This window comes from Eleutherodactylus coqui, chromosome 8, assembly GCF_035609145.1.
Source record: "Eleutherodactylus coqui strain aEleCoq1 chromosome 8, aEleCoq1.hap1, whole genome shotgun sequence".
NCBI classification, from domain to species: Eukaryota; Metazoa; Chordata; class Amphibia; order Anura; family Eleutherodactylidae; genus Eleutherodactylus; species Eleutherodactylus coqui.
The window spans coordinates 2,855,097-2,875,528 of record NC_089844.1 but is presented as its reverse complement, the minus strand read 5'-3'; the positions used below and the strand labels follow the sequence as shown (position 1 = coordinate 2,875,528).

Here is a 20,432-nt window from a genome sequence, read left to right as displayed (position 1 = left end):
ATGGGCAGCCAATGCAGCGACTGGCATAATGCAGAGGCGTCTGAATAACGACTGGATAGAAAAATAAGTCTAGCTGCTGCATTTAGTATGGATTGGAGCGGAGCGAGTCTAGTGCGGGGGAGGCCGATGAGTAGCGAGTTGCAGTAGTCAAGCCGGGAGTGGATGAGCGCACCCACGAGCGTCTTTAGCGTGTCCGTGGTTAGGAACGGACGTATTTTAGCAATATTTCTGAGGTGCATGTGGCATGTTTGGGCCAGAGATTGGATATGGGGGGCAAAGGAGAGGTCAGAGTCCAGTGTGACCCCAAGGCATCGGGCATGCCGTCGGGGGGTTATGATGGTGCTAGATACTGGAATGGAGATGTTGAGGGAAGGTCGGTTAGAAGGTGGAAAGACAAGGAGGTCAGTTTTAGAGAGGTTTAGTTTGAGAAAAAGGGAGGACATAGTGTTAGAGAATATGTCATTTTCATGGAGTGAGGAGGCTGGGAGGAAGGAGGAGCAGCAGCCAGAGGATTCAGAGTTGCAGTCCCTAGGCCAGGAATAGTGGACTGCGTAGAAGACTGGGTGGTCTATACATTGCTGGACACATTTTCTGCCATCCAGGACAGGACCTGCTCACACTGTTCTGTTTGTAATAAAGGTCTACCACGCGGACCCGTAAATTGTGATATGAAGCTGGGGACCCCAGAAACTTGCATCTCTCCTAATCCCTCAGCAGCCGGCTGGGATTCACCATGCCCAGGAACTCGGCCTGTGCCCACACCCTCACTTGGACGCCTGCGTCCACGTCCTCGACCCTTACCCCGACTCCTCATCATGGCGGATTAAGAATAGAGCAGGGCCCAAATAAATTACCCCACTGTACAGCACTGACAACTGGGGTTTAATTCACCACACACAGAGACTTGTAGATAGCGGAGGCTCTATGCTGTGACTTGAAAAAAGTAACCCGCTGTCTTGCGCTGATACCTAGGGGTAATTTACTGCTCACAGAGACTTGTAGATAATAGAGGCTGTGTGGAGTGGGAGAAGACTCTAAAGCCAGTGGATAGTGCTGGTAACTGCGGCGATCTCAACCCCACCAAGGAAAGGATATTGCGAGACGCTCTGCACAGCGGCAGAGCTGAAATACTTTGCAGTGGCCCAGGAAATATTACAGTACTGTTTAGCGGTGAGACCTCTGTCTAATGCACTGCAGACACAGAACGGTATAAATGAAGTCGCTTGCAGTAGGCTAGCAAATGTTAGAGTGCAGTTTCACGGTGAGAGCTGGTTGTACGGCACTGCAGCCTGAGAACGCTATTACTGACAGGCTGCGAACAGGCCTAGATGCGTAATACAAAAATGGATGCACTACTACTCCCAGCAAGCCACAAGTATAATGCACACGGTCAGATGTAGCCCTAAGAAGGAGCTTTGAGGTTCTTGCACAGAGGATCAGGACTGTATGGTGTATATAACTTTCCCTATAGAAGTGGCTGTGTCCCAACACTCTGTGTCCAATTCACTGCAGACACAGAATGGTATAAATGAAGTCGTTCTCAGCATGCTAGGAAAAGTTAGAGTGCAGTTTCACGGTGAGAGCTGGTTGTACGGCACTGCAGCATGAGAACACTATTACTGAAAGGCTGGGAACAGGCCTAGATGGGTAATACAAAAACGGATGCACTACAACTCCCAGAAAGCCACAACTATAATGCACACGGTCAGATGTAGCCCCAAGAAGGAGTGTTGGGGTTCTTGCACGGAGGATCAGGACTGTATAGTGTATAACTTTCCCTATAGAAGTGGCTGTGCCTCTACACTTTGTGTAATGCACTGCAGACACAGAACGGTATAAATGAAGCTGTTCGCAGCAGGCTAGGAAATATTAGAGTGCAGTTTCACGGTGAGAGCTGGTTGTACGGCACTGCAGGCTGAGAACGCTATTACTGACAGGCTGGGAACTGGCCTAGGCCCTAGATGCATAATACAAAAATGGATGCACTACTACCCCCAGCAGGCTCCAACTAAAATGCAAACGGTCAGATGTAGCCCTAAGAAGGACCGTTGAGGTTCTTGAAGACAGGATCCCACTCTAACACTTTCCCTATATAAGCAGCTCTTTCCCTAAACTCTGCATAATACTCTGCAGACTGAGAACGCTATAGCTGAAATGGGCTGCACAGCCCGAGACGAAAAAACAAAATAGTGCACTACTGCTCCCAGCCAGCCACAACAGTAATGCACACTATGAAGAGTAAGTAGCCCTAAGAAGGACCGTTGGGGTTCTTGAAGACAGGATCCTACTCTAACACTTTCCCTATATCAGCAGCAGCACTTTCCCTAACCTCTGCCAGCATGTGTCTGAGGCGAGCCGCGGGCCGCCCCACTTTAAGTACTCGGCGGTCACCTGATCTCACCAGCCACTCACTACTGTGGGAGGGGAGAGGGCTGGCACATCACAGCAGGAAGTGGTATTGCCTTCCCTGCATGTCTATTGGCCAGAAAATGGCGCTAAACATGCGGGGAAAGAAATGCAATTGACTCGAGTACCGCGTGGTGTTCAACTCAAGTAACGAGCATCTCGAGTGCCCTAATGCTCGGACCAGTGTGCTCGCTCATCTCTAATGCTACTGCTCTGGTGTAGGATAGGTATGTGAGCAGATATATATGTGTATTGGAACATGGCAGAATTGTTTACTCTATAAATGAAGAAATGTAAAAAATATATAATTGGAGAATCCTTTGTTACACCCATGTCCCACACTGAGGAGGCGTTATGTGCAGTGGTCACCGGGACTACATGTAGCCACAAGCTTGCATCAGGATTGTTTCAATTACATTTTTGTAAACATCTTCTGATTCTTTTATATCTGAAGATGGCCTTGCGCTAAATACGAAATAAAGAAGGGAAACCTAAGTGACTACAGCACAGTTCTGTTGTAGAAAGTCAGCCATAAACATTTTCTCAGCAGATGAATTTCCATCCTTAGCAGAATGACAGATAATATCAGGTTTTGAGGTCTGACATAACCTGGTCTTCTAATGTTCGATATAAACAATTTGTCAACTCTGTTTACGTCAGAGATAAATAAGTCTTCCATAAGTAAATATATCAACTGTGGTTTATTAGAAAATGGGGGGAGGGGCAAAAAGAAGCAGAAATGCAATGTATAGGGGAATACAACTGGTAGAGGCCTCCTGTACTCGCCCATCCCACTGAGCTCTTTATATGGGAGATTCACTAATAAACATTCTTCTTGTGTATCTGGTGGGGTTCCTGATCATCACTGAAGAGTATAGAGCGGTCCAGAGGATTACTCTTCACATGAAGACATGGACTTGGAGCAATTTCTAATATTTGCTGGTTTAGCACTTCTGTTCTGGAAATCTGATTATCAAATAACGGCACAAGCTCCACATGAAGGTAATGTTCCCTGTATGATATTCTTACCAATTCAGTGTCTTACGTGATCTTTAGTCCAGATTCCTTGGTATTCCCCTACACATATTTTACTTTACACAATTAGTATATATTTATATGCATCAAGTTCAAATAGTAAATATTTGCAACTTTTTACCCTTCCTTTTATGGCCACAATACTGTTACTTCAAGCTTCTACTGAACTGATTTAACTGAATTTCACTTTAGACCAGTTTCATGCAAGTGTAGTATGGCACATTTATACAGCCGTAATACTGATGAGCGTCCGGCCCTACAGCTGGTCTACGGACCCGAACTTGGACCAACTCCTGGTTTGACTTACAATAACTGACCAAAATGCTGCCGTGTGAACGTGCTCTTATAGTTTGTAGAAAAAGGCTGCATGTTCACTCAGGCTTTAGTACTAAAAATCTAAGGGACATATCCCAAACATTTCTTATTGTAGGTACTTCTAGAGTTTGACCTGAGGAGCCTCTTTAAGCTGGAATCACATGTGTCATTTTTAGGGCAATTTTTGGAGCTAAAGACAGGAATGGGTTCAAAAGGGAGAAGTATCAGTCGTTTCTTTCTACTCTTCTTTTTTCAATCCACCTTTCACTTAGACTCAAAGAATTGCGACAAAAGCTACATGTGTGATTCCAGCCTTAATACATTTTGCTCTGTGCAGTAGGAAACATTTTAATTGCCCTCCAGCAGCTACGATGAAAGATAAAAACTGTAGACTTAACCCCTTAACGACCAGCCCATAGCCTTTTTACGTCCTCCCGAAGTGGGCTTTATTCTCTGAGGACGTAAAAACATGTGTCCTGCAGAGAATAAAGCCCCTCGGGCTGTAGACGTGACAGCTCCATGCTGTCGGTGTCCGCAGGTAGCTGACAGCATGGAGCTGTCATCCCGGGCTGTTCGGAGCCCCCCCCCCCCCCCCGGCATTGCGATCGGCGCTATGCAATGGATAGCGTCGATCGCAAAAAAGTAAATAAAAGTGCAATAAAAGTTAAAGATTCAGCTACTCTGATGGATCGGATCCATCGGAGCAGCTGAAATTACTCACCGAGGTCCGCCACACGACTCCCCGCTGTCCCGATGCTCCGGGCGCCGTAGCCGTCCTTCTGCGCATGCGCGCCAGGCGGCATTACGTCAGCCGCATGCGCAGAAGGCTTGGCGGTGCGGGAGACTTAAAATCTCCTGGCTCCCGGCTCCTGTAGGTAGCCGGGAGGCAGGAGATGTCAGCGGGGACCACGTTGAGTGGTCCCCGGTACCGCGATCGCCGTTATACAATGGATAACGACGATCGCGAAAAAGTGAAAAAAAAGTGTAAAAAAAGACAAGTTTCACCTCCCCTCATGGATCGGATCCATGAGGGGAGGTGAAAATACTCACCTCAGGTCTGCCAATGTCCTCCGGCCGGTGTCGGGACCCCCCGCTGGCTTCTGCGATGTGCCGATGCGGCGCGCATGCGCAGAAGGCGGCGAGCCCGGCAAATTCAAAATCTCCCTGCACCCGGCTGTCACAGATAGCCGAGTGCAGGGAGATATGACTGGGGACCGCTGTATGTGGTTTCCAGTCATATGATCGCCGTTATCCATCAGATAACGGTGATCATATAAAATTAAAAAGTAAAAAAAAAAAAAAAAAATGTTAAAAGTAAAAAAAAAGTTTAAAAAGTTAAAGTTTCATCTCCCCTTATGGATCGTATCCGTAAGGGGGGATGAAATTACGTACCCAAGGTCCCAGATTTGTTCCCTGGTGGGATGTTGATCCGCAGATCTTACCCCAGCTTCGGCGCATGCGCCCGTCAGCATGATGGCGGACGCATGTGCAAAAGTGAAATATTGCCCAAGAAATATAAAATCTCCCTGCTGCTGGCTACAAAAGGTAGCCAAGAGCCTGGAGATGTCACGGGGCGGTTACTGGTCACGTGATCGCCGTTATCCAATGCATAATGGCGATCACGTAAAAGTTCTTTAAAAAGTGGCAGTTTCATTTCCCCTCACCGATGCGATCGGTTGGGGGAGATGAAACATCTTCTCGGAGGCTTCCGCATTTGAATCCAGATGCGATTATCCTCCATGGACCCTTCCGGCTGCTGCGCATGCGCCCTACGGCAAAATGCCGGACACATTCGCAGGAGCCGGGAAGCCCAGGAAATTTTAAATCTCCTTGCTCCCAGCGACCAACGGTCGACGAGAGCCTGGAGCAGTGACCGGCGGCCTCGTTGAGCGGTCCCCGGTCACGTGATAAAGTAGCGATCTAACATTAGGCCGGTCACACATGACCAGAGAGGAATTACGGGTTCTGCATGTGCTTGATCAGCGGTAATCCACGGATCAATCGCATGCATTGGATTACACAATTCCCCCCAATTAGCGGGTCGGAATTACGTAATCCACTCGTAGAAACAGAACACAGCATGCTATATTTTACCACGAATATCTGCGACCTAGAGCCCTTTGTGCTCTATGACCGCGGATATACTCGCAGCCCATGTGCAAACACATTGTGTACGGGCTGCGGGTACCCGGGCCATCTCTAAGCGACGGCACGGGAAATGCAAACAAAAAACCGCCTGTGTGAGTAGGCAGTTATGCGCAGTAAATTACGCAACCGTACGCAGGGTCACAGCCGGGCTCACAGCTGGAATCCGCTGCAGGCCTCCGCAAGCGGATTCCGCCTATGGCTACGTGAGCACGGCGTTATTCAGACCGCTACCAGTAATCCGTAATTTACAAGAAGCCCCGGGAACGTTCATCTTCCTGCAGTTCCAGGAGCAGCTTGTTGAGCGCCTTCTCTGTGAGACCGCTGCACCGCAGCAAGATTACAAAGCCTCACAGCGCCACTTTCTACACCCCATCCCCGCTGCTGAGGTTACGAAATACCCCCCAAAATACATGAGAGGAGGGGGGGGGATACCCGGTTTTCTTGCCCCATGTGCCCAACCCAACCAGCCTCCGTAATTACCCCTGTCTTCGGACATTAAACGCAGTTTATATTATTACCTTTATCTAATATTTAGGGAATGCCAAAAAATGGGGATGGCGGGGGGAGTGGGAGGATTATTTTTAGGAAGTCAAATTTTTTTCCGTATAAGTGGGCAATGGGGCCTGGAATTTATTCAGTTCTGCCCTGAAATCCAGCGGGCATTCCCTCCATTATGGGCCTAGCCATGTGTCCTGTAAGTAGATTAGGGCCACAATGGGTATGTTTCTGAACACAGGACAAACAGGGGTATCCATTTTGGGGTGAAAGTCTTCATTCCTGTGTACACTGTACAAAAAAACTGTTTTTAAATTGACAAAATTGACAAACAAATGAAAATTGTAATTTTTTCCTTCTGCTTTGCTTAGATTCATTCAAATACTTTGGGGTCAAAATATGCAGTACACCCCTAGATGGATTTGTTAAGGGGTCTAGTTTTTAAAATGGGGTCATTTGTGGGGGTTCTCTATCGTTTTGGACGCTCAATGGCTCTACAAGTGGGCAATGGGGACTAGAATTTATTCCGTTGTACCCTGAAATCCAACGGGTGCTCCTTCCATTATAGGTCTAGCTATGTTTCCTTTAAGTAGATTAGGGCCACAATGGGTATGTCTCTGAACACGGGACAAATGGGGGTATCCATTTTGGGGTGAACGTCTTCATTCCTATGTACACTTTCCAAAAAAAACAGTTTTTAAATTGACACAATTGCCAAAAAAATGAAAATCATAATTTTTTCCTTCGGCTTGGCTTAGATTCATTCAAAAACTGTGAAGTCAAAAAAGTCATCATACCCCTAGATAAATTCGTTAAGGGGTCTACTTTTCAAAATAGGGTCACTTGTGGGGGTTCTCCATCGTTTTGGTCACTCAATGGCTCTACAAGTGGGCAATGGGGACTAAATCTCCTTCAAGCAAAATTTCTGTTCCGAAAGCCACCGGTTGCTCCTTTCATTTTGGGCCCCATTGTGCATATAGACGTAATACTAGGGCCACAATGGGTATGTTTCTGAGCACGGGAGAAACAGGGGTATCCATTTTGGGGTGCAAGTCTTCATTCATATATGTGCTGTACAAAGAAACTGCTTTTAAAATGACAGAATTACCAAAAAAATGAAAATCGTAATTTTTTTCCTTCGGCTTGGCTTAGATTCATTCAAAAACTGTGAAGTCAAAAAAGTCATCGTACCCCTAGATAAATTCGTTAAGGGGTCTACTTTTCAAAATGGGGTCACTTGTGGGTGTTCTCCATAGTTTTGGTCACTCAATGGCTCTACAAGTGGGCAATGGGGCCTAAATCTCCTTCAAGCAAAATTTCTGTTCCGAAAGCCACCGGTTGCTCCTTTCATTTTGGGCCCCATTGTGCATCCAAACGTAAGATTAGGGCCACAATGGGTATGTTTCTGAGCACGGGACAAACATGGGTATCCATTCTGGGGTGCAAATCCTAATTTTCATGTGTACTATAGAAAAAAGTCCTGTCTTTAAAATGACATATTTGCAAAAATATGAAATTTTTGTTTTTCTCTTCTAAATTGCATTGACTCCTGAAAAAAAAACTGTGGGGTTAAAATACTCATGATCCCCTCAGTGAATACGTTAAAGGGTGTAGTTTTTAAAATGGGGTCACTTGTGGGGGTATCTATCATTTTGACTCCTATGAGTCTTTCCAATCTTGGATTGGTGTAGGAAAACAAAGTGTTCCTCAAAATGCTGAAAAGTAATGTTACATTTGTACGTCTCCTAAATGGTTAAAAAAAACGAAAGTTTTTCCAATGTGCGCCCAAAATAAAGTAAACAGATGGAAATATAAATCTTAGCAAAAATTTCTATATTATGTTTGCACATATTTGAGATATTGCAGTTGGAAATGTGAAAAAATGACGATTTTTTCAAAATTTTCCCAATTTTGGCGCTTTTAATAAATAAACACAAATTCTATCGGTCTTTTTTTCCCACCTAAATGAAGTACAATATGTGGTGAAAAAACAATGTCAGAATCACTTGGATATGCAAAACCTTTCTGCTCTTTTTCCATGCTAAAGTGACACGTGTCAGATTTGCAAAATTTGGCCTGGTCATTAAGGCGCAAACAGGCTTGGTCACTAAGGGGTTAATTACAAAACATGATGTGCACATCCCAAAAAATCCAGAACTCACACATTACAAACTGTACTTGGGTTTTTAATCGTAGCTAATTACAGTGCTGGACGTATGGGGACATATTTTCTACTACACGATGGTGAGCTAATTGCTTTGTATTTTGTGTATATCATATCGGATGTTTTACTGCGAGGTGCAGAGGGTTCAGATGTAAAGTCATGTAGTGATGTAGATGTTTACTTTATGTAACAGTGATTAGTTTTTTACAATACATTATACTTGTTTTGTTATAGTTGTGCCATACTGTATATACAGATGTGTCATCGCCTTAACTCAACATATCCCAAGATGTGTGGTGTGAGATAAAAAAAAAAAACTATATGTCTGACGAATACCTCCGGCAGATGCCATCTGTCAACGATCCATCACTATTGGATCCATGTTTAATATATACTTTTTATTGGATGAAGTGATGAAATGTCATTTTTTGGTATACTATAAAGTTGAAGCCTTTAACAAAATGTGAACAATTCACAGAACAGACTAACAAACCGGCCGTATCAGAGATCCTGGGTGCTTGATTTACATCTATTGAGGTGGTTGAGGGTCTCTCCTTCCCCTTTAAAAATAGTGGGAAATGGGTTGGCCCTTCTGCGCCCACGATGGCGGGATGGAAAACGCCCACAGGTACATCTAGTGTGTTGCATTCCTCTATGGTTTTTGTAACCTTCACTCTCGGATTGATCATAGTCCGAGGAGCTAAACTTCGTTTCTGAGCGGATTTTAGATTCTGTAAATTGGCTAGCATACGCGCGGTTCTTTCTAAACTCCTGCAGATCGCGATTGAATTGAACATGTTTTCTCTCTTTTATTTAAGAGATATATCTTTCTAGATTCTGATGTGAATTTTTTTCTTTCACTGAGTATTCGGAGTCAGTAGAGAACGTTTTGGCCTGCTCTATGAGCTCTTCCAGTTTTTTTTGATTAGTTACTGTCGATTTTTCTTCCTCAATCAAAACTTTTATTAAACTGAGGGAGGCTCTAGTTGATTCATTCTCCCATATTTTGAGGAATTCAGGTGTGCGAAGGCATTTAGCTGGTAAAATTGGATTGCAGAGACCCCTCGGGATCATTTTTGGAGTCCTTGGATCTCCCACCAATTTCTGGTGTATTCACAGTAGCATTAAGTGAGGTCCTTGAAACATTTATGGATAGATACGTTCTGTGTTTATGCATTAAATTCTCCTCAGAGAACACCGAGTTGGCAACTTGGAGCTAGTTCGTGTGATTTCACGATATTCCACACACGCTCTCTCATAAGGGTCTCCATATCATTTATGACATTGAGTCTCTGCCTGTCAGTCTATTTTCTATATTTTAACAAATACTAATAAAATGTAGTTTTAATTTTGTTAGTCTGTTCTGTGAATTGCTCAGTCTTCTCTACAGACTATACACCCGCCTCTGTGACTTCTTTAACAAAATGTAAGCCAAGTGTGCTGCATGAAGGATGGAAAGTGGAGACAGAACCGGCATTGGACCGCCAAACATACAGCAGTTTGAAAGATGCCTTATCCAACTGATGGACGCGCATGTTCCTCCATACAATAACCACCTTGTGGAAGCATTTGTCTAAGCTGCTCAACCATAAACTCAGTCCTTTGTGCTAAAAATATTTCTCTTTCTCATGTAGGTATTTAGCCTAATAAGGTGCAGAGGTTTTTTTTTCATGAAATTGCACACTGTATTGCAGAAATATAATGAAGTGTGGCAGCATAAATGGTGCAAAAACAGTCTTTATATTAAAAGAGCAATCCTTGGGGTTGTTGGTTCATAACCCCGTAGTTGGATATGCATATGACCGTGAAGTAAAAAAAAAAATCCCCCCCCCCCACTTTTTGTTGGGATTAAATGTGTGCTGCTGGAAAATTTGCAAATTTGCACACTGTATTGCACATTTTCTATGGAGCCCTTGGTGTGCAAATATGCAGGAAAAAAGCAGGTCCTAGCTTTCTCTGTGCGCAAAATTGAAAATGAGAGCAAACCTATTAAAATCAATTATTCTCTGCATATTGCACAGGTAAATTTTGAACGCGCAAATATGTGTTTAAATGCGGTTGTCTGAAGGAGCTCTAACTAACAGATTTCTGCTGCAGCTTAAACATAACATCATGAGAGACCACTAGCTATGTTCATCAATATGAAAAGACTGCCGCTTATACATGGTACATGTTTGACTACTATCCCACCAGCTCATAAATGATTGACTGCTTCAGGATTTGAATCCTTTTTACGGAAGCTTTATTCTGATATATATTTTTTTATTTTCAAATCAAATTTTATTCAAGATTTTTCGATACATACAAGGAAAGTTACTTGTCATATAAACATTAACCTATACACAGGTATCTACTGCCCTGACGAGATAATTCACAACAAACGCGTATTACACCAATTCAGGATACTGCAGCCGCAGTATATCCACCCCCCGGATGGACCTATTGGCCCCGGGGGTAAGTGCTTGTATTCAGTACCTGTATAACAACTTGTGGGGGAAGCCGGGGGCGGTAGAGAGGGGTGGGGTGAGGGTATGGGGGGGGGGGTATAGGATAGCACATTGACTACTGGGCTAGTATGTCTAAGAGCCTCAGATCACGCCAGGGGTGCCACGTTGTAATGAATTTCTCTTGTGTATTGTTTTGCCAGTTAGCGAGCTCTTCTAAGTTATAAATCCAATCCACCTTCTCCTTCCAATGTGAGAGAAGGGGAAGAGACTCCTCCCTCCAATGCAACGGAATCAGAGCTTTAGCTGCGTCGATCAGTTGGGCTACCAATCTGTCTCTCAACGGATGGAACGTTTGGGACGGTCTCCATAGAAAGATCATCTCTGGTGTTAAAGCAAAGTTCTGTTTTATCTTACCCAGCACCACGTCCACTCCTCTCCAGAAGGTCTCAAGTTTCCCGCATGACCACCATATATGCAGATAGGAGCCAGTCTCCACTCCACATCTCCAACATCTGTCATCTGGAGCCAACTTGTATGCATGCAACCATTGTGGAGTTTTATACCATCAAACCAATAATTTATAGTGAGATTCCTGGGCGAGGATGCATGGAGAAAGGCCATACGCGGAGGCCAGGATTGACTTGGTGTCCGCTGATGTCAGCTGGATACCCAATTCCCTTTCCCATGAGGTCAAGAATGCGGGCTTATTTATCACCTGTGGAACTATAAATTGACCTCTAAGCCGCGAAATTCTGCGCGCCCTGGGGTCAGGATCTATTAAGGAGCGTTCGAATGGTGTTTTGGGCCTGGTGGATCTACTTGTACCAAGGAAATCCTCAAGGACTCTTGTCACCGAGGCTCTCACCAGGAATGAAGGGCACCAGTCCGGCAGAAGTGTTTGAATGATCTCTGCCACCGGCTTATGAGCCATCCCTTGGAGATCCCCCACCGTAAAACGATTAAATTTTTTCCAAATGGAGGAAGAAACCGGATCTCCTTGTAGAGTCAGATATCTAGGTAATAAATTTAACGGGGTCACTGGAGATGGTCTCGGAGTCAAACTCTCCCTTAGTTTATCTACTACTTCACATGGGCCCTTCAGCAGTAGGGAAAAATCTTTTGCGCGATATCTTTTCCTCTCCGGGAACCACAAGTCACCTAGTGAACCGCTCTTAGAGTGGTCCAGTGCTAATTTTGGAAGGAGCTTGTCTCCTAAGGGGTGTGTCAAATCCATCCAGTAATTTAACTGGGCCGCCCGGTAATAATCTACAATATTAGGTAGACCTATACCTCCTTCCGATTTCCTCCTGATCATTAGACTGTATGCTAGTCTAGGTCTTCTTTGCCTCCACACGTAGGCTGCAAATAACGTACGGAGCGTCTTGAAAAAGCTCGGGGGAAGATATATTGGCAACATCCTGATCTTGTAGAGGATGACCGGTAATATATAGGATTTAAGTATATTGCGTCTCCCGAACCAGGAGATGCTTGGTAAATCGTAGTCCTTAACCAGTTTTTTCACCTTATCCAGTAGTGGGGCAAAATTAGTTGCAAATAAATCATCTAAATTTTTTGGAATTTTAACTCCCAGGTAGTCCAGAGCTGTTTCCGACCACGCGAACAGTGAAGAGCTAGAGAGTCTTTTGCCAAGCGCAGGCGGGATAGAAACGTTCAAGACCGTGGACTTGTCGAAATTCATTTTGAAATTTGAAATCTCGCCGTATGCTTTCAGAATTTCGACAAGTCTACAAAGTCCTTCCTCCGGGTTGGTTATAACGAAGACAATGTAGTCCGCGAAGGCCGCGGTGGATATGGAGGTATCACCCACAGATAACCCCGCTATACCTGGGTCTTGTCTGATCTGCGTCAGTAGGGGCTCCAGGGCCAAGACGAATAAGGAGGGAGAGAGGGGGCAACCCTGACGAGTGCCATTCTTAATTTCGAAGGGGGGTGACAAAATGTCGTTCACCCTAATCCTGGCGTGAGGGGCGTCGTAAAGGGAAAAGATTGCTGATACGAAGCTGGCTGGGATATTATAATTAAGAAGGGTACTTTTCATATACTGCCAGTCCACCCGATCAAACGCCTTTTCCGCGTCGGTTCCAACAAATGCTAAGGGGATCTTGTTTAAGCGCGCTATGTGTGAAGCATGCAATAGTCTTCTACAGTTGTCCTTTCCCTCCCTTCTCCTCACGAACCCCGCCTGCTCCTCGTTAATGAGGTCTGGTAAGTATCTGCCAAGCCTCTTGGCCAGGAGTTTAGCCCAGAGTTTAACATCCAAGTTAATAAGGAAATAGGTCTGTAGCTGCTACAGAGGGCCTCATCTTTTTTATCTTTGGGGATAAGCGTAATATGCACCTCTTGTGTCTGTCTGGGAAGTGGGGCACCCTCACGCAGGGAATTAAATAGGTCTGTAATTCTGGGTATCAGGATGTCTTGGAAGGTTTTATAGTACGACATGGAGAGGCCATCTGGGCCTGGGCTTTTGTTTGGGGGGGAGGAGGTTATTATTTCTTTGATTTCGTTTTGTGTAACCGGAACTAATAAAGAATTTGCGGCTTCTTCACTTAGTCTCGGAAGGGGGATCTTTTTGAGAAAAGCGTCAATCCTGGATTTGGCTAATAACGCCTCCTCAGGGGAAGGTTGGTTTTGTAAGTTGTAGAGGCCTTCATAATATTGTTGGAACTCCTTGGCAATAACATTAGTGTCTGAAGATACTATGCCCATTTTTGTTTTGATCGCGGTGATTGTGTTTCTAATCCTTGCTTTTTTGATTAAGGAAGTTGTTAGTTTGCTTCCCTTATTACCTTGGATGTAAAATATGTGCTTCCAGAACAAATGTTTCTTATTAAACTTGGCGTTGAGGCAGAGCAACAGCTCCTTTCTTATTTCCGTCAACTTGCCTAGCTCGGTCTCTGATTGGGAAAGTTTAACTCTTTGTTCTAGCCTGGCAATTTGATTTAGTTTGTCATCAATTTCCTTTTGGGATTTCTTCTTGGCCCTGGAGCCCATTGCAATCAGTAAGCCTCTAACATAGGCCTTGTGTGCCTCCCAAACCGTGGGTTCGCTCACTTCCCCTCCTGCATTTAACTGAAAAAACTCCTCTATTTGAGCTGAGAGTGTGGTTACATTTTCTATTGAATCGAACAATGAAGCGTTCAATCTCCAACACCACTCTCTGGGAGATTGTCTGAAGGGATGTAGTACCGCATAAACTGGAGCGTGGTCGGAAACAGTCTTCACATCTATGTGAGCCCCCTGAAGAGCCTTTAAGAGCCCCGGGGAGACTAGGATATAGTCCAACCTTTGATGTGTTCGGTGGACCTGTGAAAAGAAGGTATAGTCCCTGTCTGCTGGGTGGAACAGGCGCCATACATCCACCAGGCCCAACTCCTGTAAACGTTTATTGAGTTTCCTCAATCTCTTTTGAGGTATTTGAGATCTACCTGTGGACGCGTCTAAAAGGGGATTAAGGGTTAGATTCAAATCCCCGCCCAGGATAATCTGTCCCACAGCAAAATTCTTTAGAATCTCCAGTTGGGCTATCAGCCATGGAACCTGATCAGAGTTGGGTGCATACAAGTTAGCAATGGTGATCTGTGTATTGTCCAACTTCCCCTTCAGGAGCAGAACTCTTCCCTCACCATCTGTATACTGCGAATTGCAGGTAAAATTAATAGATTTGTGGAGAAGAGTTGAGACTCCCCTGGAGGCGGAGGCCGCGTGCGTGCTGTGAAAGTGTTGTGGAAATTGCTTACCAGGCAGAGAGAAACACCTGATCCCCTTGTAATGGGTTTCCTGTAGGAGTAGGATTTTCGTCCCATACTTCTTGATCAGACAGGCGGTGTTGTGGCGTTTCGCTGGCGTGTTGAGGCCCCGGACATTAAAAGACGTAACCTTAATCTCGTTCATTGGGTCACTTGATGCGGAGACACAAGAGAAACAATAAGTAACAAATAACCAGAGCGTTCACTTGAGGTAAGCAATTACCCGAGTCAATGTGCTTGGGAATAGGGTAGGGTGGGGGAGGGGGAGACGGGGCAGGAAAAATTGGGGGGAAGTTGAGAGCACCGTTAGGTGCTTCTTGAGAGAACCACTGGGGTAGCCCCTCAAGAAATGTAATTTAAAACGTTTCAAACTTCACACTAAGTAGAGGGCGGCCTGCTTCCAAATTTGAAGCGCAGTATTCAGTTAACTATATAACCAAGTCAGCCTGACCTGACAGGCACGGTCGGGGACCTCTGGAAATTACTGGTGATAATCCAGGAGATAACAAATAAAGTTACACATTATAACAACAACTATGGGGGAATAATTGTTTAAAGCAGATGAGGCATATTTAAAACAACATTATATGCGAAAGGAGGAAAAAGAAGCAGAAAGAAAGTCAGGAGGAGGAGGAGTGGCAGACAGGGCAGTATGTCTGGCCCTACGAGCGCGGCAGGCCACGCTGCAGTGAGACCTGCGTCCTTACTCCCAATTCTCCTGCTTCTGCCAACAATAACCTTTAAACCGGAATGAACAACAAGCTGCCACCAAGGGCTAAGGGGGTTGGCGTGATCCGTGACTCACACCAAACAAGTGGACTTGTCAGGCTCGCTCCAGCCGGTCTTTCAAGTGTCCACCGCTGCTGTTTCTTCCCTGGGCTTCCTTTTCTTCCCCTTTGGGGATTTATGGTTGGTAACCGGTTGCCAGCTCCCTGCTTCTGCTAAGGTAGGGAATCACATCTGGTCAGGCAGTGGGAGCCAGCTGGGTATTTCGATGGGTTCCATGTCCAGAAGTTGCCAACAAGGTAGCAAATCGTCTGGGGATCTTATATTTAGCCTGCAGCCCTTGTGGGTCAGCCCCAGGCCGAAGGGGAACAGCCAAGCATATCTGATCCCCCTGTTCCTCAGGACTTCTAGTAGAGGGCGCATCATCCTGCGCTTAGCCAGGGTAGTTGGAGACAAGTCCTGGAAGATGAGTAAAGAGGCGTCCCCATAACGAATGTCCTTTACTAGCCTCGCTGCTTTCAATATTTCCAGTGTGTCTGGGAATGCAAGGATTTTACATATAATGTCTCTCGGTGGGTCTGAGGGGGGGGGGGGGGGAGGGGGTTTGAGCGCCCTGTGTACTCTTTCAATGCAAATGGAGGCAGCTCTCTCCTCTCCCACAAGCTGGCAGAACACTTCCTTGGTGACTTTATGTAGGCACTCTGCAGCCCAGGACTCAGGCAGCCCTTTAATGCGGACATTATTACGCCTGTTCCTATTTTCAATGTCCTCTTGCATCAAGAGGACTTTGTTAATTTGAGATCTGTGTTCTTTTAAGGTGTCTTCTACCCCATGTGAGTGAGAGATGATAGCAGCTGCAGTGGACTCTAACTCTTCCACCCTGCGCCCCAGCTGCCTCAGATCCTCTTTGATGTCAGCCAGATCTGCTTTAACTGGGTGCAGTGCCTGTGAAAGGAGCTCCCTCATGAAGCTCCTCGATACATTTCCCCCCTCCTCTTCATCAGAAGAGTCCCCATCTTCTCTCTCCTTACTGTTACTGCAAGCTCTTGCTGCTGCCGGCGTCATCTTGGAGGGAGCACGGGGAGAGCGGGTGCTCCGGTCTTTTAGGTACCGCTGCATGTCTGCTTGTCCCTTCTGTGCTTTGGGGGTACTCTGGACTTCTCCCCCTCTTTCCTTGCCGATTTTCCCCATCAATAAGCCTCCTGGAGCGGCTGTTAGAGGTCCCCGCAGGTGCCGATGAGACAGAGCTCTGGGCTCAGCACTCCATCTTCTTCAGCGGTCAGGCTCTGCCCCCTTCTGATATATATTTGAAAGAAATCGGATCCGAGGAGCTACATGTTGGGCTGCATCTCAAGTTCACAGGTCCCACTATTAAGCCACAATAGCGGCAAGAGTGCCCCCCCCCCTCCCAACAACTTTTACTTCTGAAAAGCCCTCATTAGCAATGCATACCTTAGCTAAGCACCACACTACCTCCAACAAAGCACAATCACTGCCTGCATGACACTCCGCTGCCACTTCTCCTGGGTCACATGCTGCCCAACCCCCCCCCCCGCACGACGCAGTGTCCACAGCGCACACCAAAGTGTCCCTGCGCAGCCTTCAGCTGCCCTCATGCAACACTTTGGCCTCATAGCCACACCACCCTCATGTCTATTTATAAGTGCGTCTGCCATGAGGAGGAACCGGAGGCACACACTGCAGAGGGTTGGCACGGCTAGGCAGCGACCCTCTTTAAAAGGGGCGGGGCGATAGCCCACAATGCTGTACAGAAGCAATGAGAAATCCAATCCTGTGCCACCTCCATCAGGAGCTGCACACGTGGGCATAGCAATGGGGAACCTATGTGCCACACACTATTCATTCTGTCAAGGTGTCTGCATGCCCCAGACAGACCGTGGTTTTTTATAAATAGTCACAGCCAGGTACAACTCCGCAATGGGAATTCCGTGTGCACCCACAGCATGGGTGGCTCCCTGGAACCCACCGGCGGTACATAAATATATCCCATTGCATTGCCCATCACAGGTAATGTCGTGCTTAATGCAGGTGGGCTTCGGCCCACAGTGCATGCCCCAGTCAGACTGGGGTTCTTTACAAGTGGAATCAGATGCATTTATAATTCCCTGTGGACCCACAGCATGGGTGGCTCCCTGGAACCCACCGGCGGTACATAAAAATATCCCATTACATTGCCCAACACAGCGGATGTAACGTCAGCTGTAATGCAGGTGGGCTAAAAATTAATTTGAGTACACTGTAGGCGAGGGCCCACAAAAATTGCTGTATCAACTGTACTAATGTACATCAGAAAAATTGGCCCTGGCCAACCAAGAGGGCAGGTGAAACCCATTAATCGCTTTGGTTAATGTGGCTTAAGTGGTAACTAGGCCTGGAGGCAGCCCAGTTTAACGAAAAATTGGTTCAAGTTAAAGTTTCAACGCTTTTAAGAGCATTGAAACGTATAAAAATTGTTTAGAAAAATTATGAGTGAGCCTTGTGGCCCTAAGAAAAATTGCCCGTTCAGCGTGATTACGTGAGGTTTCAGGAGGAGGAGCAGGAGGAGGAGGAGGAATATTAGACACAGATTGATGAAGCAGAAATGTCCCCGTTTTGGATGGTGAGAGAGAACGTAGCTTCCATCCGCGGGTGCAGCCTACGTATTGCTTACGTATCGCTGCTGTCCGCTGGTGGAGAAGAGAAGTCTGGGGAAATCCAGGCTTTGTTTATCTTGATGAGTGTAAGCCTGTCGGCACTGTCAGTTGACAGGCGGGTACGCTTATCTGTGATGATTCCCCCAGCCGCACTAAACACCCTTTCCGACAAGACGCTAGCCACAGGACAAGCAAGCACCTCCAGGGCATACAGCGCTAGTTCAGGCCACGTGTCCAGCTTCGACACCCAGTAGTTGTAGGGGGCAGAGGCGTCACGGAGGACGGTGGTGCGATCGGCTACGTACTCCCTCACCATCCTTTTACAGTGCTCCCGCCGACTCAGCCTTGACTGGGGAGCGGTGACACAGTCTTGCTGGGGAGCCATAAAGCTGGCCAGGCCCTTAAAGACTGTTGCACTGCCTGGGCTGTACATGCTGCTCGATCTACGCACCTCCCCTGCTACCTGGCCCTCGGAACTGCGCCTTCTGCCACTACCGCTGTCGGATGGGAATTTTACCATCAGCTTGTCCGCCAGGGTCCTGTGGTATAGCAACACTCTCGAACCCCTTTCCTCTTCGGGAATGAGAGTGGGTAGGTTCTCCTTATAGCGTGGGTCGAGCAGTGTGTACACACAGTAATCTGTAGTGGCCAGAATGCGTTGAATGCGAGGGTCACGAGAAAGGCATCCTAACATGAAGTCAGCCATGTGTGCCAGGGTACCTGTACGCAACACATGGCTGTCCGCACTAGGAAGATCACTTTCAGGATCCTCCTCCTCCTCCTCCTCCTCAGGCCATACACGCTGAAATGATGACAGGCAAGCAGCATGGGTACCGTCAGCAGTGGGCCAAGCTGTCTCTTCCCCCTCCTTCTCATCCTCCTCATGCTCCTCCTCCTCCTCCTGAACGCGCTGAGATATAGACAGGAGGGTGCTCTGACTATCCAGCGACATACTGTCTTCCCCCGGCTCGGTTTCCGAGCGCAAAGCGTCTGCCTTTATGGTTTGCAGGGAACTTCTCAAGATGCATAGCAGAGGAATGGTGACGCTAATGATTGCAGCATCGCCGCTCACCACCTGGGTAGACTGCTCAAAGTTTCGAAGGACCTGGCAGATGTCTGCCAACCAGGCCCACTCTTCTGAAAAGAATTGAGGAGGCTGATTCCCACTGCGCCGCCCATGTTGGAGTTGGTATTCCACTATAGCTCTACGCTGTTCATAGAGCCTAGCCAACATGTGGAGCGTAGAGTTCCACCGTGTGGGCACGTCGCACAGCAGTCGGTGCACTGGCAGATTAAAGCGATGTTGCAGGGTGCGCAGGGTGGCAGCATCCGTGTGGGACTTGCGGAAATGTGCGCAGAGCCGGCGCACCTTTACGAGCAGGTCTGACAAGCGTGGGTAGCTTTTCAGAAAGCGCTGAACCACCAAATTAAAGACGTGGGCCAGGCATGGCACGTGCGTGAGGCTGCCGAGCTGCAGAGCTGCCACCAGGTTACGGCCGTTGTCACACACGACCATGCCCGGTTGGAGGCTCAGCGGCGCAAGCCAACGGTCGGTCTGCTCTGTCAGACCCTGCAGCAGTTCGTGGGCCGTGTGCCTCCTATCTCCTAAGCTGAGTAGTTTCAGCACGGCCTGCTGACGCTTGCCCACCGCTGTGCTGCCACACCGCGCGACACCGACTGCTGGCGACGTCCTGCTGCTGCTGACACATCTAGATTGCGAGACAGAGGTTGAGGAGGAGGAGGAGGAGGGTGCTTTAGTGGAAGAAGCATACACTGCCGAACATACCACCACCGAGCTGGGGCCCGCAATTCTGGGGGGGGTGGGTAGGACGTGAGCGGTCCCAGGCTCTGACTCTGTCCCAGCCTCCACTAAATTCACCCAATGTGCCGTCAGGGAGATGTAGTGGCCCTGCCCGCCTGTGCTTGTCCACGTGTCCGTAGTTAAGTGGACCTTGCCACTAACCGCATTGGTGAGGGCGCGTACAATGTTGCGGGAGACATGGTCGTGCAGGGCTGGGACGGCACATCGGGAAAAGTAGTGGCGACTGGGAACTGAGTAGCGCGGGGCCGCCGCCGCCAACATAGCTTTGAAGGACTCCGTTTCCACAACCCTATACGGCAGCATCTCAAGGCTGATAAATTTGGCTATGTGGACGGTTAACGATTGAGCGTGCCGGTGCGTGGCGGCGTACTTGCGCTTGCGCTCCAACACTTGCGCTAGCGACGGCTGGACTGTACGGTGCGAGACATTGGTGGATGGGGCCGAGGACAGCGG

General features: G+C 47.2%; 1 protein-coding gene across 1 annotated transcript in view; it reads left to right on the top strand.

Moving 5' to 3' along the window:
* Nucleotides 1–3,269: 3,269 nt before the first annotated feature.
* LOC136577421 (scavenger receptor cysteine-rich type 1 protein M160-like) overlaps nucleotides 3,270–20,432 on the top strand; it is a 126,351-nt gene continuing 109,188 nt past the window's right edge. The window contains exon 1 of the mRNA XM_066577317.1: nucleotides 3,270–3,408. Within this exon, the coding sequence (XP_066433414.1) occupies nucleotides 3,318–3,408 (91 nt within the window). The 5' untranslated portion in view covers nucleotides 3,270–3,317. The remainder of the gene's footprint in view (nucleotides 3,409–20,432) is intronic.